At 34.0% G+C, this 22,710-nt stretch overlaps 7 protein-coding genes across 7 annotated transcripts; 1 reads left to right on the forward strand and 6 right to left on the reverse strand.

Annotated features, from left to right (window-relative positions):
* Positions 1 to 1,679: 1,679 nt before the first annotated feature.
* LOC110718740 (scopoletin glucosyltransferase-like) lies at positions 1,680 to 3,624 on the reverse strand. Its single transcript, XM_021897635.1, has one exon. The coding sequence runs from the start codon at positions 3,275 to 3,277 to the stop codon at positions 1,805 to 1,807; it is 1,473 nt and encodes a 490-aa protein (XP_021753327.1). The 5' UTR covers positions 3,278 to 3,624; the 3' UTR covers positions 1,680 to 1,804.
* A 284-nt stretch (positions 3,625 to 3,908) lies between these two features.
* Positions 3,909 to 7,721, forward strand: LOC110718741 (uncharacterized acetyltransferase At3g50280-like). Its single transcript, XM_021897636.1, has 2 exons — positions 3,909 to 5,695; positions 6,336 to 7,721. The coding sequence occupies exons 1-2, from the start codon at positions 5,234 to 5,236 to the stop codon at positions 7,272 to 7,274; spliced, it is 1,401 nt and encodes a 466-aa protein (XP_021753328.1). The 5' UTR covers positions 3,909 to 5,233; the 3' UTR covers positions 7,275 to 7,721.
* Positions 7,722 to 8,090: 369 nt separating this feature from the next.
* On the reverse strand, positions 8,091 to 10,635 carry LOC110718438 (scopoletin glucosyltransferase-like). The gene has a single exon (XM_021897270.1). The coding sequence runs from the start codon at positions 9,867 to 9,869 to the stop codon at positions 8,418 to 8,420; it is 1,452 nt and encodes a 483-aa protein (XP_021752962.1). The 5' UTR covers positions 9,870 to 10,635; the 3' UTR covers positions 8,091 to 8,417.
* Positions 10,636 to 10,801: 166 nt separating this feature from the next.
* LOC110718439 (aspartic proteinase nepenthesin-1-like) lies at positions 10,802 to 12,891 on the reverse strand. Its single transcript, XM_021897271.1, has 2 exons — positions 11,979 to 12,891; positions 10,802 to 11,624 (listed from the first exon to the last, which is right to left on the reverse strand). Exons 1-2 carry the CDS (start codon positions 12,670 to 12,672, stop codon positions 10,876 to 10,878), a joined length of 1,443 nt encoding a protein of 480 aa, XP_021752963.1. The 5' UTR covers positions 12,673 to 12,891; the 3' UTR covers positions 10,802 to 10,875.
* Positions 12,892 to 13,586: 695 nt separating this feature from the next.
* On the reverse strand, positions 13,587 to 14,198 carry LOC110718966 (aspartic proteinase nepenthesin-2-like). The gene has a single exon (XM_021897904.1). The coding sequence runs from the start codon at positions 14,196 to 14,198 to the stop codon at positions 13,587 to 13,589; it is 612 nt and encodes a 203-aa protein (XP_021753596.1).
* Positions 14,199 to 17,448: 3,250 nt separating this feature from the next.
* On the reverse strand, positions 17,449 to 19,838 carry LOC110718967 (aspartic proteinase nepenthesin-1-like). The gene is made up of 2 exons (XM_021897905.1): positions 19,241 to 19,838; positions 17,449 to 18,197 (listed from the first exon to the last, which is right to left on the reverse strand). The coding sequence occupies exons 1-2, from the start codon at positions 19,836 to 19,838 to the stop codon at positions 17,449 to 17,451; spliced, it is 1,347 nt and encodes a 448-aa protein (XP_021753597.1).
* Positions 19,839 to 20,489: 651 nt separating this feature from the next.
* Positions 20,490 to 21,942, reverse strand: LOC110718969 (aspartic proteinase nepenthesin-2-like). The gene is made up of 2 exons (XM_021897906.1): positions 21,549 to 21,942; positions 20,490 to 21,244 (listed from the first exon to the last, which is right to left on the reverse strand). Exons 1-2 carry the CDS (start codon positions 21,940 to 21,942, stop codon positions 20,490 to 20,492), a joined length of 1,149 nt encoding a protein of 382 aa, XP_021753598.1.
* Between the last annotated feature and the right edge of the window lie 768 nt (positions 21,943 to 22,710).

Below are 22,710 nucleotides of genomic sequence, written 5' to 3' on the forward strand. Positions count from 1 at the left end.
TGCAAGTGAGGAGTTATTGTATCATTCTGGATAGTCGATACTCGATATACTGCTTCACTTGTTGCATTACTCCTAGGACGTGCATCTGTTTGGTGGTTGAGTCGCTAATTAGTACAAAGGAGCAGAGATTGAAGAGTGCAAAATGTCTTTTGACCTGTGAAGGAGAGAGTGTAGGAAAGCAGGTTCCAACTTGTCTTGTTGATTGGTAGCATTGTCGTAGGGAGTGATCACTGATCAGGCAGATTGATCTTCCATATGCGAGGATTATAAACGTCATTTTTTAATGATAGTGCTCTTTCAATGGTTACATTGGCTGCTCTAGCTGATAAAATAGCTAATGTCTGTCCACTAAGTGTATGATGCGCTCACCTAAGCCTTCTGGTCTTAGATAAAACACATCGAGGCCAATAGTCAGGCCTCTCAAGTTCACATTAAGTGTGCTTAGGTGTAAGTAGAAGAATTTAGTATAGGGCCCTTGAAGAATTGTTGTCAGCTGGCGCCACTGAATCTGGGGAAGATATGGTATGCTACCAAAAATCTTAGAAACACTAGGGGTCACAAGCCTGTATTGTCAAGTGGCGCTATGGTGGCAAGCAGTAAGAAAATTGGCCTACCACTAAGACTTCCTATCTGGTGAAGCTACAAGTACCACTCATCATACCTAAATACCATCATACCAATCATTATGCTGCTAGGATTTATAGCTTTTAGATTGTGCATTCAGCTGTGGTCATCATCACTTTTATCATTTTTTCCATTAAGTTTTATGTAAAGATATGATTACAAGTTATACAAATTAAGATACCTTATTCCATGATCATATTGGTCATTCATTATACGAAGTTATACACATCAAGGACATCAAGCTGTTAGATGGTCTGATAATTCTTAGTCTTAGAGAACCATATGGTATATGTAGGCCTTATTGTCTTGTTGGTCATTGCAATGAATGTTGATCATCATGTTTGTATTGGAAGAAGTTATAAGGTACATATAATGTTTGTGCTTGTTGGGTTGACATTGACATTTATGGGAAGTAACATTTTCTAGGAAGTGAGAGGAAGTAGATTTTGACTGTTAAAATCACAGGAAGTTGCAGTTTCTATTTTTGAATTCCACATACAATGAGTCACAAACCCACCTGTACATTTGGATTAACAGTTAGTGATTTTGGGGAACCTCTTATTATCAGCCGTTTCTTTTAATATTTGATTCAATTTCCTCTAAGATCCCCTGCTTCTCAACTCTGATGAAATTCTGACTCCTGATCCAAACCTTCAAGTGCCATTGCTTACTCATTTACCTGATCTTCTGGTATGTTTGTCATACTTCCAAAGCAAGTATAGATCACTGAATCAATTATTTATTTATTTATTTATTTATTTTTATTTATTTATTTTTTTGTCTTTGAGAAATTCTAATATATCACTTCCAATATAGTATGAAAATGTTTGAGATATAGATGGCAGATACAACCTCGAATATTGTTTGCACACTTTACTTGTTAATCATGCCTATCACGGTATGAAAATGCTTCACCTCTTCATCCCAATGCTTAAGATAAGGTGTTGCATGAGCCATCGTGCTCCTTGGCCCGTGCGGTCAAAATGCTGAGGTATGGAGGTTCTAGAAAGTAGAAATGGGATCGGACTACCTTCTGCTCATGATCAGCCCATATATAAGACAATTTTGATGCTTCCTTTCTTTTCTCCGTTTGATCAAGATTCAGGAACAACTAAAACAACTGAAGTTCAGTACAGAAGAAATGATAAACATAAAAAAAAGCAACAACTTGGTAAAATAATCATTTTATCAAGGACATAGATCTACTCTTGTGTGCTTTTAATTCTTCAATTAAGGCACTTAAATGAGAATAAGATGAGCCTCCTTCAGAAATAGCCAACCTTGCCATCTCTTTGCACTCCTTTGCCCTCCTTTTCATGTCTTGAGCTTCTTCACCAATTAATATTTTTGCCATTGCATTCAAGATCTCTTTATTACCAATGGTGATATTGTGGCTTCCCACCCTTGGTACCCATTTTTTCGAGCCCACTGGAACACCCATCTTTAACACATCCGTGACCAGTTTCTCATTATAAAATTGCTCAGCATGAAACGGCCAGGTAACCATAGGTACACCTGAGACCACCCCTTCTAGTATTGAGTTCCATCCACAATGAGTCACAAACCCACCCACGCCACGATGATCAAGAATAATCTGTTGTGGGGCCCAACCTCTTATGATCAAACCTCGACCCTCTATCCTTGCCTCAAACCCTTGTGGGACCCACTCCTTGGTATCCTCGTTCCTTACAACTAGGATAAAATTTTGACCCAGAGCTTCAAGAGATATTGCTATCTCATATAACTGAGCATCTGATACATTTGACATACTCCCAAGACATACATAAATCACTGAATCAGGCTCTTTCTCGTCAAGCCATCTCGTACATTCATTTACATCCACTGAAGACTTTTTCACTCTACGAAATGCTTCATTGTCTCCTCCTCTATTGAAGTAAAGTGAAAACGGTCCAATGTGCCAATGTTTCATCCCCATAACCCTCGCATAGTAGCCAGCATAAGCAGGTTCTAACTCATAATAGCTGTTCATTATCACTCCATTACAAGCTTTCACCGCATCTCTTACTTTATCCATCAGTTCTAGTAGGAAATTTGGACCTTCTTTTTTGTCGTATGGGGACAATTCTGATTTTGTAAATTTTATCTTATGAGGAAGATCACCAGGAACAACAAAAGTGTCTGAATCATACAAAAGGTTCTTGTGTGGTTCGTATTGAAGTAAGTTGTAAGTGATGCATTGAGAAAAATAACTACTTCCATGGAATGTTAAACATGGAATTCCGAACTCAATAGCTACGGAATTAGCCCAATGGATGAAATGATCAGCTACCAAACAATTGGGTTGGCATTTTTGAAGGAGGTCTGCGAAAGGTTGTTGAAGAAGGTCGATGGCCTTGAAGAAACGGCTAAACATTTCTGGCGAGGTTAGAGAATCTGCATTCTCACACCCTTTTGGGAGTCCTGCATCATCATATTGAAATTTTATAGTAAGAAGGTCGATTTCGAGGCCATCTTTTTGGCTATGTATTTGGATAGTTTCAGCGAAATAGTTTGCATTAGCAGGTGTGGTAACAATGGTAGATTTGATTTTTCGAGTTGCGAATAATCTAGCCATGTCCATAGTTGGGATCATATGGCCAGGAGCCATAAAAGGGAGGAAAACTATATGAAGTTGATCTTGCTCTGAACTCATCTTACTTTTCCCACTCTTGAGGTTTGATTAGAAGGTTTGGTCACTTTGACTTTAGATCTTGAAAGAGAACAATGGAGTAGAGATAAGGTTGAAGGGAGCTGGTTAACTGCTAGTGCCATTGTCAATGATTTAATTATACACAGAATTAATTAATATGATAATTAAAGTTGCACCTAATCATCTTCGAGTAGTTTATTAATTTTATTGTTGGAGTAGTTGTTGAACATGTCTTTTTAGTTTTTACTTCATTTTTCTTTGTACTTGTCATTTTCAAGCCGGATATATAAATTAACTTTTATGTCTCAATATAATTGCACCATTTATTTTTCCACGGTTGACAATACATTAGTTTAGCCATAAACTATATATATATATATATATATATATATATATATATATATATATATATATATATATATATATATATTTTAATTTTTAAATTTATATTGTGCATTAGTAAAATTTATAAATTGTTAATAATTTGAAAATATATATCAAAACGCTTACAATAAGAATATAAAATCACAACTACTATGTTCGTAGATATATTCTTGAGAATTTATGGTCATAGATAATTTTGACCATCAAAAATGAAATGTAGGAACTAGAGTATTTTGTTTTAAATGAAATTGAATAAATTTTGATTGACCAAAGGAGGACATGGTAATAATTTAACATGTTTTGTGGGAAGTTCTAATTTCTATGATTTTCTAATTCATTTTAAAATATGCTTATTTGTTTGAGACTTTGAGGTATATTAGTACACTGTACACATGCTTCGTTCTCCGTATTCAGTTACAAAAATTAAATAGCTTATTTATTTATTTATTTTTTTAATTTTTATTTTTTATTATTAAAGTCCTGTATTGAAAAATGTTTTTATTTATTTATTTATTTTTAAGGCTACTTCCATCTGAGACAAAGGGAGTATCTAAAATACTCTTGGAATTTGTTTTCACAAATTGGTTCTCCATTTAAGTGCCTTGCTTTCCTTTCACTTGCATAGTGAAGTGCAAAATTGGTTAATGTGATCAGCAAATTTTAATTATGTAGGGAAATTTGGGGTTATTTTTGGTGGGGCGTTGAGGCCATTAAGGGGCTATAGGCCCACAGTATTCCATTGATTTCCTCTTTAACTCCTGATTTTACAAAGTTTAGACGTGTATGTTACTTACTTCGTTCTCTAAATATTACCACATGGGGATGAAACACGGATTTTAAGAAGAGGAGAGAGATAGAGAGAAATTAAGATTGGAACCCTTGTGATAAGGAGAGAGAAAGAGAGAAAACATGTGCTAATAGGAAAATGTTACAATATTTGTGAATTATCCTAAAATGATAACTGTTGCAATATTTGTGTAATGGAGGAATTATTATATTAGGTTCATGTATATTGTTCAAACTGTGCTATCCCTATGTAATAATCTTTGGGATCTAATAGGAACATCAATTAGCATGAATGCATGATATAAAAAATCACCACACTTAAAGCTAAGCTGTCCACACCCATGGAGATGGAGAACTATTCATCATGTTGGGTTTATATAAATAGGTTAATAGTAATCATCGGGCATCCTACAAATAAAATATATAGTGGTAAGTTCAAAATATTGCATATAGCAAGAAATAGAGGAAATTTTTATCAACAAACTTCAACAATATATCAAAACATACACAAACCATTATCTACCAATAATGTTAACAATAACAATTATGACAAAATGACAAATGTATAGTCACATCCCTCATCTTACAATAAAGAAATATTTATATACACTAACATGATTGATGAAGAAATATTTATATGCATTGACATGATTCTCATGCAAATCCTTGTCGAGTTTTCACCCACTCAATTATAATGCATCGACCATCTTATAAATATGAAATTGCAAACCAAAGAGACAATTAAAGAGAGCATTAATTAAGCTCCAAACCACAAATAATTTTTAAAAAATGGCACAAGTGAAGTTGGTCTCAGAATGCTTCATCAAGCCAAATCCTGAGGCTGTTAGTGAAGCCTCAAAGAAACCTTACAACTTAAGTCCTATGGACATTGACACATTATGCGCTAACTACATGCAAAAAGGTCTCATGTACACCAAACCTTATGATGCTGGTTTTCAAACTGAGGTTTTCCTGCAGAAACTTAAACACACCTTTTCTCTTTCTCTCGTCCATTTCTACCCACTAGCTGGCCGTTTCGCTACCCGAACTTTCCCAGATGAGCATGCTTGTTGCATTTTCCTTGATTGTGTCAACAGCCCTGGTGCTAGATTTATCCATGCTTCCCTAGACTCCACTGTATCTGCTGTTCTCTCTGGCACCGACGTCCACCCTGCTTTCAGATCCTTTTATGATCTTGGTGAGAGGGCAATTAATTATGATGGCCACACCAATGCTCTGTTATCACTTCAGGTAACTTACTCTGTATTAAAGTACATATTTAGTTAATTATGGTGGCCACACTAATGCATACAGTAGACTGTAGTATACAATTATACATGTTGAGTTTATGAACAAACTCACATGTGAGATGTGAGTGGAAGTGTTGTCCCACATTATGCAAATGAAAGAGGGAGTGTTGAGATGTGTTCCCACATTACAGAAGATAGAAGTTGTGTCCACTTTATAGGGGCCTATTCCCTTTATTGCATATAGATTTGAGGTGGAACCTCGTTGAACTTATAAAGTGGACTCTCTCCTTGTGACGGGTGCGCGGTGTAGGCCTGTTTAACAATTATACAAATTGCTTTACTAACTAATATTCTTATATAGGCAGGCTTTAATTTCTCATGTAAAGCCTTGTTTTAATTATTGAGATATTGGTTGGGGATGGGAAGTATGCATTCTTTTATACCTTTATAATTTGTCTCTTCTACAAATCCTTATAAAAAATTATGATCCCTGTGTTTTAGTAATGAGTTAAATCAAGAAGTAAAGGGTTTTCCAATTCGAATTTGTGTCCTGCATTTTGGTTTTTTTTTTTCCTGCTCTATATTTTATCGAATTTGACAGTATACGAGTAATGTTACTGTAATATGTGAACATTTTGTAGGTCACAGAGCTTGTAGATGGAATATTTATTGGATTTTCCTTCAGCCATTCAATAGGGGATGGCACTTCCCTTGAACATTTTATCACCACCTTGTCAGAGATTTTCAATTCTGTCGGTAATAACCTGCAAAATGGGGAAGAACTAACCTATGTCCCCATCTCTAGGGAACCAATCTTCGAGCCCTTCTTTCCTGACGGATATGGCCCAGTTCTTAAGCTACCATATGTTGAACCATCTGAGTTCTTGTCCCGGGAAAATCCTGCCTCCATTAGAGAGAAAATATTTCAGTTTTCACGTGTGTCAATGTCAAGGCTTAAAGCCAAGGCGAACAACGACATACGTAAAGAAGGAAACCGTAATAATGAAATATCCTCTTTCCAAGCGCTGTCAGGGCTTATATGGAGGGCTATTACTCGAGCTCGGAAACTAGACCCTGAAATGGAGACTAACTGTTCTCTTACCATGAACCTGAGGCCTCGTTTGATTCCTCCACTTTCGCAAGAGTACTTTGGGAATTATTTCTCAAGGATTAGGGCCAGTTGCAAAGTTGGGGAGCTCTTAAACACTGGCTTAGGCTGGGGTTCATTGTTGCTTCATGCAAGTCTAAAAAATGTGGATGACAAAGCAATTATTGAATCGTTCAGGAAGTATTGTGAGGCTCCAATTGTAGGCCAACTAGCTAATGATTCCGCGTTCTTTGGGGTTAATTTTGTTAAGATTGTTGGGTCGCATAGGTCCAATTTGTTTGGGACTGAATTCGGGATGGGAAGACCTGTAGCTATTCGTACCGGAAACGTCAATGAAGTTGAAGGAAGAGTGTCTGTTAGTCAAGGAAGTGAAGGGGCAGGGAGCGTTGATCTAGAGGTTTCCCTTGCGCCTCCAACTATGAGTGCTCTTGAAATGGATGAAGAGTTTATGAGCTTTGTTACACTTGGTTAATTCTTCAAAGATCTAGCGTTACGTGTTACTATGTAGGATGCGAGCCCAACAAGTCTTACATGCATCCGACACATGATTGTTGTGCAGTGATTAGAGTCCGGAGTATGCTGCGCGGGCTGGAGAGTGCTATGATCCACTGAGCCTGTAGTTTTGTGTTTGCTACTGGGCAGTGTCTTGTGGGTTGCAAGACTGCAACTCTAGCAAGTATAATAGCAAGTTTAATAATTAGTCAAGGTTAGCCAAATTTGACCAGAATGTCTTATGTAAGCTAATCTTAGACCGAAGGAGTATTTGTTTATAATATCAATATCTTTGCTGTATTGTTTTTGTTATCATGGAGTAGAAAGAAGGTTGAAAAGAGCTGGTTAATCAACTAAAGGATATTGTCATCAATTCAATTGTACAGAAAAAGTTTATAATTTAAATGATATGAAAGTTACACTTTAATAATCTATGAGTAGTTTATTAATCTTAGTAGTTGGAGTGGTTGCTTATCTTACACCTACCCTCATAAATTATTCTTTTGAATTTGTCATTGTTAAGCCCAATACTAGCTATATGAGCCAGACATTGAATACTTCTTGCATTTCAAAATAATCACTTTATTAATAATCATTTTATTAATTTTTTTTTTATTTTTTTAGTTATGGTGTACAATAATTAATTTGACTTTATATATTGTAAGCTGTATATTAGTATAAATTATAAAACGATAATATTTTTATAATATATATATTGAGACGATTATAGAATGATTACACTTTAAAATGATTTTATTCATGGGAATCTATGGCCAAATATGTATAAAATATTGACTTTCAAAAGGATAGAAATTGTACAACTATCCTATAACAGAATTAATATAACAAGAATAAATTAACATTTTAAGTGGGGATCTTATTTTGAGTAAAACACTTTAAGTAGTAACACTTCTTTAACACCATGAAGGACACAAATATGGGGGTTTAATTAGCCTATTTCAACAACTAATTCTACAATTTCTTACACTACTCAAAGAAAAATCTATGTTCTTGCATGACACAATTTAAAGTTAGAATTGAGGTACAACATTCAATACTAAATTCAGAACTTACAATTAGATCCAAAAAACATAACAAAACTTTTATATTTTTTCAAGTTCATTTAGCTCTTGAATGATTTAATTTCTGTAATTAAAGCAGTTAATTGAGAGTAAGATGATCCTCCTTCGGATATAGTCTTCCTTGCCATTTCTTTTAGCTTCTGAACCCTATTTCTCATATCTTGAGCTATTTCATCAATCATCACACTTTTCATTGCCTTCAAAAGCTCTTTATTTCCAATGATTATATTATGATTTCCAACTCTTGGAACAAATCGTTTTGACCCGACTTGAATTCCAATCCTTAGAACATCCGTTACCAACTTCTCATTATAAAATTGTTCAGCATGGAGTGGCCATGTAACCATAGGAACACCTGTGATCACCCCTTCTAGTATCGAGTTCCATCCACAATGAGTCACAAATCCGCCCACACTTGAATGATTTAGAATCATTTTTTGTGGTGCCCATCCTCTTATAATCAAACCTCGGCCCTTAGTTTTTCGCTCAAACCTATCCGCGATCCACTCCTTTGTGTCCTCTTTAACAACCAGGATGAAATTTTGACCCAAATCTTCAAGGGCTATTGCTATTTCATGTAACTGAGCATTTGATACATTTGACACACTCCCAAAACAAACGTAAATTACTGAATTAACCTCTTTTTCATCAAGCCATCTCCTACATTCACTAACATCAATTGACGAGTTTTTCCCTCTATTATTTACAGCATCATGTTCTCCTTCATTATTGAAGTAAAGCGAAAACGGTCCAATATGCCATTGTTTCATGCCCATAACATTCTCATAATAATCAATATAAGCAGATTCTAACTCAAAAAAACTATTCATTATAACACCATAACATTCTCTTACACCCTCTCTTATTTTATCCATCAATTCGAGTAAGAAAATTGAACCTTGTTTCTTGTCATAAGGGGCCAACTCCGAATTTGTTAACATTACCTCATGAGGAAGATAGCCAGGTACAACAAAAGTCTCCGAATCAGATGAAAGTTTCTTGTGCAGTTCATGCTGAAGTAGATTGTAAACAATGCACCGCGAAAAGTAATTACTTCCATGGAATCCTAAACGTGGAACCTCGAACTTACTAGCAACGGAATTAGCCCAATGAAAGAAAATATCAGCTACTAAACAAGTAGGGTGGTATTTTTCCATTAAATTTGTAAAAGGCTGTTGAAGAAGATCAACGGCCTTCAAAAACTTATGGAACATTTCAGGGGTTGTGACACAATCAAAATTTTCACATCCTTTAGGAAGTCCTACTTCCTCAGAAGGGAATTTTATGGTTAGTAGGTCGATTTTGATGCTCGAACTTTGGGTATTGATTTCGATGGCTTTAGCAAAATAATGTAAGTTGGCAGGGGTGGTAACAATGGTGGTTTTGAGTCCTCGAGTTGCGAATAATCTTACCATATCCATGGATGGAATCATATGGCCTGGAGCTAAGAAAGGGAGGAAAAATATGTGAGGTTGATCTTGCGTTGCGTTCATTTTGGTTTTCTTGTAAGATTTGAAGATTGGCAATGGCCTTGGGGAAGAGGGTCGAATTTGATTTGTTGAATTGAGGGTGTACAGCTGCAATGTGCACAAGTGGTACACATATTTTAGAGATTTTAGATCGAATTACTGTAATATAATTAACTACATATAACTTTGGATACGCATGTCGATAATTGGGTCAACATTTTACCATTCCTTTCTGATCAGCAAATACAGAATAGTAGAATACTAATCAAGTAACCATAAAAGTTGAGATTTGTTCTTCTTACCATAAAAAATAAATTTGGATGCTCAATTTGACAAGTGAATGAACGCAAAATGGTGACAAATTAGCAGTAGGCAAATATAGAAAAGCGTGAGCACATGTCCACTTGTTTTAGATACGTGACAAATAGCAAGAGACAAGATTAATGTCTCAAAAATTAGAGAACAAGAGGGTACTAATAATAAAAAAAAACCATCCAAGTTGTTATTGAAAGTGAAACTGATTAAATGCTCAAAGATACAGATATTATATATATAAAAAAAAAAATCAAGATTGTATAGACTGTCCAACTTCAGCTTGATAAATTTAAAATATTAAAAAAAAAATCATTGATATAGATTGTTAAATCTAGTAAATTAATTTTCCAGTTGTCGTTACTCAAAAAGTTAAGGAAAAAAAAGAAAGAAGGGTGATTAAGGTACAATGAGTCAATGAGTGATATGGTCCAAACATATAATACTCATTCTCACTAACATGTAAGGAAAAACATAGTCAATGAAAGTTTAAATAAATTTGTCCCGATATGTAGTTTTTGAAAAGTAACTTTTTATAAATTTTGATAATACGAAATTAAATTATAAATATTTTAAAGAAGGTGAATTAAAATAAAAAAATGCAAAATTCCAAAAGCAAATGAGTACATCAAAAGAAAACTGTTGAAACCCATTGTAATCCCATTTATTCAATTTTATAACATTTATTTTATAAACATTAATTCATGTTATAAATCCATTAATTAGCCATAGAACAATCTGCTTGTGCGAAGAGTAACTGGCCAACATGATTATCATATATAATCCGTTGGTTCATCTGCTGGTATGCTCCCAAGTATGTAACACTATTATGTTCTTCTTGTGTACTTTCGAGATACATCAAACAAACCATGGCATTTCCGCTACTGGCTTGGCTGATGACAAAGCTCGCAGGTGGTGGTATAACCAAGTCCGCGTTATTAGCAAAATGATATGTAACTATCGGAACATTAATGTTAATCGGATCCGCAATACGTTCGTAACAAAGCCTAAGTCCCAATTCCGGCTGATCCATCTTCCTCACATTGTGATTGCTTGTTTCAATGACGTTCGATACAGCATCTAAAAACTTTCCGTAGGCTTCCGTGACAATGTACGAGGTTGCGGCCCCCGAGTCTATGATGCACCCTCCTCTACCATCTGCGGCCAGTTGGAACACTGAGGGATCAACATCTAGTCGTTGATTGCTTACCGAGATCCCTTCGAGGATTAAGTAGTACGTCGACCGGTCTTGGAATTGTTGCAATGGTGTCGATTTCATTCCTGATGGTTCAACCACATCGGTTCCAAATCGAAGGAACATTGGTGAACCACCAGCTGCTTGGGCAGACGGCAATTGTAAGCAGTATGAGAATCGTCCCTTCGACACTGAATCAGCTCGGTTCCAGAAACTAAAATCGCCGTAACCCATGCCCAGAAGTCCGCTGATTTTGTTGTCATCTCTACTTCCTGCATAAAAAATATATAATCAACCTTGTAATGTTGCGACGGATCAAATTAAGGCTCTATTTTGTTCATTTTATTTTGTCTGAATTTATTTTATCTAAACTTATTTAATTTAATTTAACTTAATTTTAATTTATCTTGTCCTTCTCTGATTTGAATTTTCTAAACTTATTTTTAAAAGGAATTATTTTTGTTGAACTGCCTGAATTTATTTTTTTGAAATAAAATAAAATAAAATAAAATAGGATGAAAAAAAGACAAAGCAATCAATTGACAGGTTAATAATTCAGTGAAAAGGACGAATCTTCTTAAAAAACACGACACAACAAAACAAATCAACTATCGAGTACGAATTACCTTCCTTAAAATTTTGCATGTTGATGCCGCAACCGAAAAAGGCATTGAACACAGCTACATATTGGTCATACTCAGACTGGAAGGTTAAAGTTTCCAAGGCAGCAATAGCTAATACGGATGAATCATCGCTATAAACTCGTTCCAATCTACAACCATCACTTTGGCATTGTGCACTAGAAGGGCAATGTTCGCAAGGAAGTGGTTTGTAAGATTGTGATTGACTGGCTGGAAATAAGGGATCTACTTGATGAAAGCAATTTTCGCCACAACCTTCGCATTGTGTCCATGTAAGATCACTGCCCGTATCTAAGCCTAGGTAGTAAGTTTTGTACCTTGGACCCTCATTAAATGTGCCAATACCAACTTGCACATAATAAACTAGATCCATTTGACCTAACGAAGGTCGAATGATCCAATCATTTATGTGACGCGACTTCAAAGAGCTAGTATTTTTGGTACCATGTAACCTTGTTAGGGACTTAACTCTAGAATTCGACAAACGAATATGCTCTTCCCATTTCTTGTTTTCCGTAAGGTTGTTGGTGCGATGTATAGGTGATTCAGGAGAATCTCGATGAATCATTTTGAGGCTAAAACCAATATGGTTTTTAGTAGCATGACTACTTTGAAGGAAGTTATTGACTATAAGGAAAAGGAGTGACACTAAAAAAAACTGTAACAAGGGATTAGCCATAGACAATAAAAGGTCTTGGAAAACTGGAAATCCCTCAAAGGCTTTTTCAGAGAGTTTACTTAGCTTGACTCTATCAATTTTTTTTTTTTTTTTTGACAGGTTGACTCTATCAATTTAGATATATTATAATCAATAACCACTTAATTATTCATGTATAATTTTCTCACCAATAATGCTGGTCAAAGATAATTATTGTTTTATTTATGGAATGTAATATGATTAATGATATCAAAATTATAAGTTACTTATGTATATAGATATCTTTCATATACTACCTAAAATTATATAGTTGAGAGTGAGGGATTAGCTCAAGTGGTTAGAGCTCCCCTCCCGGTTTCAGGAGATTCTGGGATCGCTCGGTGTCTAATTTTTTGTTCTATTTAAATTTGTATGGTTCCAAAAATACGCCTTAAAACATAAATATTTCTATGCACGCAGAAATTATAAACATCTTATTGCAATATTCTTAAAGTAGAATGAAGTTATAATAATGAACCAACTCCGATTTGCTTAATAAGATTCCACTTGACTATTATTTCTTATATATAGGTTAGGGAGGATTTAATTTGTAATCAAACTTTTTAGAGTTTAACTCCAAAAAAACACAATTGGGCCATTAAAATAATAGAGACGGAGGTAGTAGATTATAGATAATTCACACCCATAATCACCAACTCATTTTTTATTTAAGAATCGATATCCGAATAATCACTACCATGTTATTGATTAGCCAATGGAATGCAAGACAAAATACATTAAGCTAAAAGCGAGGACATACATGGAAGCAAACACAAACAATGTGAAAATAATGAATTAATGTTATTATTTATATATAAGAAGATAGCTAGTATCAACGACCATTGTTGCAATCCTCTTAATGTTATTATGTACATGTAATAAGAAGATAGCTATTATCAACGACCCTTGTTGCAATCCTCATTTGCAACAAGTAGTTTTCCATTTGGAATATCATATGTTATCCGATGACCAACTTGTTGCGTAGATCCTGATACGGTCATACCATCACCGTCTTCCATACTATTTTCAAAAATCATCAAACAAACAAGGACTTGACCATCATGTTTGGTGTAAATTTCAAATGTTACATCAGAATTCATCACGAAAATTACGTTATTTGCAAACTTCCAAGTAATCCAAGGGAGATTAAAGGTTGTAGGCTCACGTACACGCTTGTAACAAAGGCCGAACCCTTCATACCTTGCTGAAGGACAGTCTAATTTCTCTACATTTGAGTTTCTAGATTCAATATATGCTGCCACCTCTTTTTCTAAGGCTTGGTAGGCCGAAGTAGTTACAAGGCTTATGGTTGTGCCTGTGTCGATTATGGTTCCTCCTTTTCCGTCTGGTGTGATTTGAAACGCGTTAGGAGGAATTTCAAGGTCCTTTCGGTTTACCTCAATTCCGCGAAGATCAAAGTAGTAGTAAGGTCTGTTCTGATGTTGAAACATTGGGGTGGCACTAGGCTTTCCGGGTTGTATACAATCATCTCCAAATCGAAGTAACATTGGTGGTATTCTTTCTTTTGTAAGCAATATAGGAATTTTCCATTAACCACAGTTTTTTTGTGTTTATGGAAGCTACGTACGCCATAACTCATTCCAAATATTTCACTTATTTTATTGTTTGGATCATCATCTGCATTACAACACAATTAAAGGAAAGATAAGATCATAGAAGAATTTCACCAAATAAATATAAAAGGAAACCAACATAGTATAAGATGATTTTAATAATTATAATAGTATGATAAAATCATAATATACACCAATGTCAAATATATATATATATATATATATATATATATATATATATATATATATATATATATAAAATAAAAATATACACATGATATATACTTCCTCTGTTCTTTTTTACTTGACCTGCTTTGACTTTTACACTACTCACTACCTCACTTTTGATCGTCTTTTGTGAATAATATGTAAGGAAAAATATATTCATGTGGGATCTTTATAAATTCGTCTCAATAAGTATTATCATAATATATAACTTTTATAATTTTTACTTAAGAAGAATCAAATTGATCGTTAAAGTTTTGCATTGGCAAGCGTGATAAAAGAAACATGTCAAATAAAAAAGAACAGAGGAAGTAGTAGACAATTCAAGCACTAGTATTTGCAAATTTCAATTATTATATGACAATGCACGTGCTATATTTTTAATTAGATTTATGGAATTTATATTTCTATAATAAAAAAGTTCACAAATTAAATGTGGCTGATCACATCGTCATAGGAGTTACTTTGTTAGTGTAATAAGGGTTACTTGGTAGTGTTAAATGGGTTACTCGGTCAGTGTTATAGGGGTTACTCACTCACTAATACCGGGGTTACTTAGTCAGTGTTATAGGGGTTACTTTGTTCTTTTATAAGTGGCCACACATATATAAGACGAGCTGAAAAAAGTTTTATAATTTATGATAAAGAGTAAATAAAGATATTAATAGTCAAACTTGTGCATTACAAGCGTGTAAAATGTAAATGGAAAGATAATAGAAGAACGAATAGAGAGTAATATCATACCTTGATGAAAACCTTGCACGTTGATACCGCAACCAAAAAGAATAAAATCCACAAGTCGAGGAGTCGTTGGAGTCTCGAAGGTAAAAGATTCATGAGCCAAAATCAAATCGACTTTGGCGCCATCTCCATAGTCGGTTTCCAACTTGCAAATATTGTTCTCACACTTTGCGCCTGAAGGACACTCGGTGCGGCAAGGAACTTCCTGATACGTAAGTGATTTACTTGCGGGGATATAAAGGGTCTACTTGACCAAAACAATTGTTACCACAACCTTCACATTGTGTCCATATGAGATCACTACAGGTATCGAACCCTAGATGAACTGTTTTATGAGATGGAATTGGATCGAATGTGCCCATTCCCAATTCTACCGCGTAGATATAAGTATCTAATCTTATTGGTGGTCGTATCGTTGGATCATCATTCTTGGTTTTGTTGTTTACGCCTAAGTTTGCAAGTTATTTGATTCTAAGCTTGGACAATTCAATGAATTCTCTCCTTCTCGTTGCATCCATTTGTGTAAGGTTTGGTCCATTTCCATGAACTAATGTAAGGCTAAAACCTTTGTGATTTTGGGTGGTAGCATTATCATCAATATCATGGATGATTTTGGGTGCTAGAGAATAACAATTAGTGAAAAATGGACTAATTTATTTGGATTAGCCATTGAAGCTAGTTGTTGAAAGAAAATGAATCAGTGCAAACCAGTGGTATTTTATATACTAGTATATTGATTGAAAATCGCATACTACTACTTGAATATGATTTATTTTATAGCCCATGTACATTTATGATTATTTAATATTATGATCATTTTGTATTAGGTAGATTTCATCTTTTTTTTTTTTTTTTTTTTTTTTTTTTTTTTTTTTTTTGTTGAAACCTTCTATGACCTTATCTTTCCTTCTTAGAGGGTAGGGTTTTTTGATTTTTTATTTCTTTTTTTTTTGGGGGTTGGGGGAACTAAGTCTTCTTTGACCTTTATTTCTTACTCATTTAGGAATGGATAAGTGTTACTCCCTTCGTTTTTAAATACTTGCTCCATTTCTCCATGCACAGAGTTTTAGGAGAAATTAGAGAAAGTAATAAAATATGGAGGTAGCGGGGTAGGTGGATGAATAAAAAATTGTAAAAAGCAAAAATAATTGAGCGAATTGGAATAGAGGCAATATGAAATTAATAAAATATGATTTATATTGGATCCACTTGGTGAGAGAAATGAATTAAATATTGTAAAAGCTATCCAAATAAGGAAATGGAGCAAGTATTCAAAAACGGCCGCAAAAGGAAAGTGGAGCAAATATTTAAAAACAGAGAGAGTATAAAATTTGGAGAGATATTTGTTTAAACCACCTTATTTTGATAAGATTGCTTTTGTGAGTCATAAGCATGTGATCCTATCCTAATTTCTCCCACCTTGGGCAAATCCTCAAGGTGCAATGGTCTTATTTGTGATTTGTATTAAATGAATTTAGTACATACTCATATTATTAGCTCAATATATAACAACTTACATTCAAAATACCAATTAAATATTTTTATCTTTCCATGCATGCATATTTCCACCTCAATGATATTAATATATGTTGATTGAATAATTTCTTTCTTTTTAGAATTGATCATATTTTTTGTAACTATCCATCAAAGAATAAAATTATGACAATTGGAGAATAAAAAAGTAGTTCTTTAACTTCCTTTCACACTCTATATTAGGCCTACACCGCGTACCTATTATTTATTAACTACTATGTTTGAGAATTTGTAATCAATTGTTTCAAAAACATACAAGATTTTAAAATTGGCCATAAAAATAAAAACAATCGTTATATATATTATGAAAATAGGAAGTTAATACTTTCTCCTCTCTACCTCGGTTCCTCCAAGGGTATAATAATACATTCCACCTCTATCGTTATACCACCTTCCCTATATCATTTTGGTTATGGGATGAGAGGGTTTTAAATCTTTGTCATCCCTCTATAAATAAATTGAACTATATGATAATATACCATGAATTAAAAGACTATTTTAACTAAAAATTTAAGCTGATGGTTAAAACTCAGCTGCGATTGATTTATATACTATATAATATATATATAAGGGTTAAACAAATTAAACTATTAAAGATTTTGGCAATAAGCAATTCCCATAACATATAGACTAAGAATAATTATTTAATTACCATGCAAGCTAAATAATTACCCTATATTACACATCAATTCTCACCATAACAAGGCGCTGGATTAAAGAGTAGTTGAGCATTATCAACATCATATACAATCCGATGACTCTTCTGCTGTTGTGCTCCCAAAACCGTCAAATGGCTATCTACAGTTTCTGAACTATCTAGCATTGTGAAGCAATACATGTCGTTACCAGTAATTTTTGATTTTCTAGAATTAAAGGATGAACTTTGTGTTAGAACAAAGTCAGCGTTATTACCAAAATGGAATATGATTAATGGAAGATAAACAATATCTGGTTCTCTGGAGATTTGTTCGTAACAAATTTTAAGACCCAAATAAGTCTCGGATTCATTTAATCTTCGAACATTAGAATTTGCACTTTCAATGTAGTGTATTACCGCAGATGCCATTATACTGTAGGGTTCCGAGGCAATTGTGGAGAATGTTGGCACTATGTCTATTATACACCCGCCTGTATCATCTGTGTCGTTGATAGCGAAAACCTTGGGATCAATATCTAGTAGCGTAGAATCAACGGTGATGCCTTGGAGGTCCAAGTAGTATAGAGGGCGACCTGGGTACATTTTCAATGTTGTTGTTTGTAGTCCGCCTGGTAGTTGCATCTCACCGTCGCCGAATCGGAGGTACATCGTAGAATCACTAAATGGTAAGCAGTACGAGAATACTCCTTTGAAGTATGCTCGAACTTGATTCAGGAAACTATATTCGCCGTTACCCATTCCCAATTTTCCACTTATCCTGTTATTTTTTATACTACCTGCGTAAGATTGAAAACAATTATTCTTCACTTATGATAGAATGAAATAATTAAGTAAAGAGTATACACTGCACCCTAGTCTTTTACTATTTCCGTCCGTTATTTTTTTGTCCCATATAGGTAAAGTTATTTTTTTTTTTTTTTTTTTTAACTTTTATTAGTTGAAAAGAGTTGATAAGAGAGAAAAATGGTGAGGTACAGTTAATGTAATGCTTGTATTCATATTAAACTTCATAATACCAACTTTATGGTTGTTTACTTTTATTGTAGATTTGATACAAACTCTTAAATGAACCTGGTTCACATTAATTTGGACCACGAATATGAGAGACACTATGATAATTTTATTAATAAAAAAAAGTCACTATATTAAAATAAAGGTTATTATGTTGAAATAAAAATCATTTTGGAATTATAAAGGGTATAAAAGGTTAATTTTTTTTAATGAACTTGTTTATATACTGGTCAATATGAATAATAAAAGTCACTATGTTACAATTAGGGTCACTATGTTCAATCTGATAAAAAAATTTTGAATGTCCAACTTCGATTATTAATTTTTGGATCGGTAATATTGTTCAAAAAAATTACAATTTAAATTAATTTTAAAACACAATTTTTTATTTCAAAGTACAACCCAAAATTTCAAATAAGATCAATGGATTTTCGGATGAGATCATATAGATCGAATATTTTGCACAACAAACTCTCTAGGTAGTGAGGGGGACTATAATAACCATATAAACTAGATGATCGTACGGGCTATTTGTTATTTTTTAAATAAATATTTTTTTGTATTTATGTGATGAAATTTGTTATTTTATTAGTTAGATTAGCCACAAAACTAAGATTTTAAAAAAATGTTAGATACTGAGTATATTGAATATTTGCAATGTAAAAATAAGAAATTGTTTATATTTTTTTTCTACAATGCAATTTTTATATAACTTGTATACGAAGTAGAAGGTAGTTGTTACGGTATTTAAAAGAAAGATGACACAACATGAAGTCATAGTGATCGATTATCGAGTAATTAATCTTACCTTGCTTGAAATTTTGCATGTTAATTCCACAGCCAAACGTGACATTCTGCAGTTGTATTACCATGCTGTTTCGGCTGCTACCTTGAGAAAGAGTGGAGAATGTTTCAGAGGCAGCAATGGCTATTAAAGATGAGCCATCCTCGTAACTACGATTCCACGTACAAGCACCGTCACTTTGGCAGTGTGCACCATGAGGGCAATGATCGCTAGGAAATGCTTTATAGGTACTAGATTGACTAGCAGGATATAGAGGATCTGTTTGGTGAAAGCAATTTTGGCCACAACCTTCGCATTGTGTCCATGTAAGATCACTTCCAGTATCTAATTCGAAGTTATAAGTCTTGTAACTTGGATAATGATCAAAACTACCAATCCCAAATTGCACATAGTAATATAGACCAAAACCATGTATTGTAGGTCGAATGAACTCATCAGTACTATAACTCGATCTGGTTGATGAGCTAGTATTTTTGGCTCCATATAGTGTTCCTAGTGAGTTAACTCTGCTAATTGAACTTTGAACGTATTCCTTAATTTTCTCGTCTTCTGTAAGGTTGGCACGAAATGTAGGTGATTCAGGAGAGTCCCGATGAATCATTTTAAGGCTAAAACCATTATGTTTATTATCAGCGTAACTATTTTCAAAGGTAATAAAGAAAAGGAGAGTTGGTAAGAAAATATTTAATAGTAAACTAGCCATGGCTAAAATTTGGAGAATGTTTTGCTGAGGAGGTGTATGTGCCTATCCTTTAAGATATGGAGTATAAGAATGATGATTATCTTGAAATTGTGACTGAATTTATTTCTAGAATACAGCATGAAGAATATATTTCAAGATAATCCTTATCATGTAACAAGTTAAAGTGTACATCTCCCTTTTCTCAACTATCAACAATTTCATAAGTCAACTTTACAAAATCTAGAACTACCTTCTACAGAGTATATCTACATAATCCTTATTCCATCTTATATTTCTTTCGATCTAGTCCAGTAATTTTGGAGATTGTCCTATCTTAGTTTATCAAAATGATACACAAAATTTGGTTATCAAATGACATTTTCGTAATAAAACAACTTTAATCATAACAAAGTTGGCTAACAAAGATCAGAGGACATACATTTGATTAGCATGTGGAAGTCATGACAGAATACATACATTTGGCTAACAAAGATCAGAGGACATACATTGAAGCAAACACAAACAATGAAGTATTATTCTTATTAATTATAAGAAGTTAACTAGTATAAACTAACGACCCAAATTGCAATCCTCATCTGCAACGAGTAGTTGTCCATTAGGAAGATCATATGTTATACGATGACCCACCTGGTGGAGAGATCCTAATAGGTTCACACCACCAATATTCTTTTCCGATTCAAAAATGTACAAGCAAATTAGGACTTGACCATTTTCAGTGTAAAAAACATCAAATACAAGATTTGGATTAATTTGGAAATTCACATCATTTGGAAACAACAAAGTAACCCAAGGAAGATCAAAGGTTGTAGATGCACTCTCACGCTTGTAACAAAGTTCGTACCCTTTCTCTTTAGCTGAAGCATAATCTCTCTTAACATCTGAGTTTCTAGATTCGATGTACGCTGCCACCTCGGCTTCCAAGATCTTGTAGGCCTCTGTGGTTATATAGGATGCCTCCGCGCCCGAGTCAATCACGGTTCCTCCATTCCCATCTGGGGAGATTTGAAACACATTAGGAGGAATCGCAAGTACTTTTTGGCCAACCCTAATGCCGCGGAGATCTATGTAGTAGATAGGTCTGTTCTGAAACCGAAACATTGGGATGGATCTCGGTGTTCCTGTGGGTTGTATACAATTATCTCCAAATCGAAGGAACATTGGTGGTAATGCTTGGTCAGCTTCTTTCTTTTGTAAGCAATATTGAAATTTTCCATGAACCAACTCTTGTCTTTGTTGTTCTTGGAAGCTAAGTTCGCCATAATTCATTCCGAACAGTCCACTTATTCTATTGTTTTCATCTTTATCTGCAATACAATACAAATTAAAGGGTAGCCCAATAAGTTATTTGATTTCAATGATTACCTTTAATATGGTGTTTTTTTGTTCAAGGTTCTAACATTTTAGTATGTGTGACATTATTAAGTTCGTTGTAATGTCTATTTTCAAAAAATCAACTTCTTATAACTTATGCTAATACGAAATTAGAGATATTACTTGTACAATTTATCTTAGAGGTGGCACAAAAAAAAAAAAAAAAAAAAAAAAAAAAAAAAAAAAAAAAAAAAAAAAAAAAAAAAAAAAAAAAAAAACAGAGGGAGTAATAATTACCTTCAGCATCAAAATGTAGCATGTTGATACCGCAACCAAATAAAACATCATCCAAAACTAGAGGAGTAGTTGGAGTCTGGAAGGTAAACGATTCATAAGACAAAACCGCTTCAACTACGGCGCCATCTCCATACTCTACGGTCACCCGGCAAGTATTGTCCACACATGTTGCGCCGGGAGGACAGTTATGGCAAGGGAGTTGCCTATAAGTATAAGATTTACTAAAGGGATAAAACGGATCTTTTTGAAGAAAGCAATTTTCACAACCTTCACATTGAGTCCATATGAGATCACTTCCGGTATCGAACCCGAGATAAACTGTTTTATGAGATGATGAAGGATCAAATGTGCCCATTCCCAACTCTACCGCGTACATAGTAGTATCTATTACCATTTGCGGTCGTATTATTGGGTCATTTTTAGTTTTGCTGTTTTCACCTATTCGCGCAAGTGATTTTAGTCTAAGCTTGGACATTTGAATGTATTTCATTCTTGTCGTTGCATTCATTTGTGAAAAGTTTGGTCGATCTCGATGAACTAATCTAAGACTAAATCCTTTGTGATTTTGGGTGGTAGCGTTATTATGAGTAGCATGGATGGTTTGTAAAAGACTAGCTAGAGAAAGAAGGATAATAATCATTTGTGAAAAAGAGGCTAATTTATGTGTATTTGCCATTGAAGCTATTAGTTGTGAAAAATAATTTGTGAAAAATAGGCTAATTTATACTATTTGACATGTTTAAAGCTTGTACAAGTTCATTTGAAAGAGAATGTGAAATAGGAACGTTTTTAGCCATTTAGGCCATATTTGGTTGATATTGATTCCTAATGGTCCTAAAAAACAAGTAACTTGCTTTCTTTCGTAATTTCTTTGCTTAGGCACTTATATATAAATACCTATATTTGAGATGTTTAAACTTGTACAAGTTCATTTGTAAGATCAGAGAAGCTTTTTTTAGCCATTTAGGCCATGTTTTTGGTTGATTAATTTTGGTTTCAAATGGTCCTAAAAACAAGTAAGTTGCTTTCTTTTGTAAATTCTTTGCTTAGGCACTTATAGCTACCTATATTTGACATGTATGTTAAAAGCTTGTAGAAGTTCATTCGAAAGAGAATGTGAAAAATAAGGACACATTTAGCCATTAAGGCCATATTTGGTTGA

This window comes from Chenopodium quinoa, unplaced genomic scaffold (genome assembly GCF_001683475.1).
Source record: "Chenopodium quinoa cultivar QQ74 unplaced genomic scaffold, ASM168347v1, whole genome shotgun sequence".
NCBI classification, from domain to species: Eukaryota; Viridiplantae; Streptophyta; class Magnoliopsida; order Caryophyllales; family Amaranthaceae; genus Chenopodium; species Chenopodium quinoa.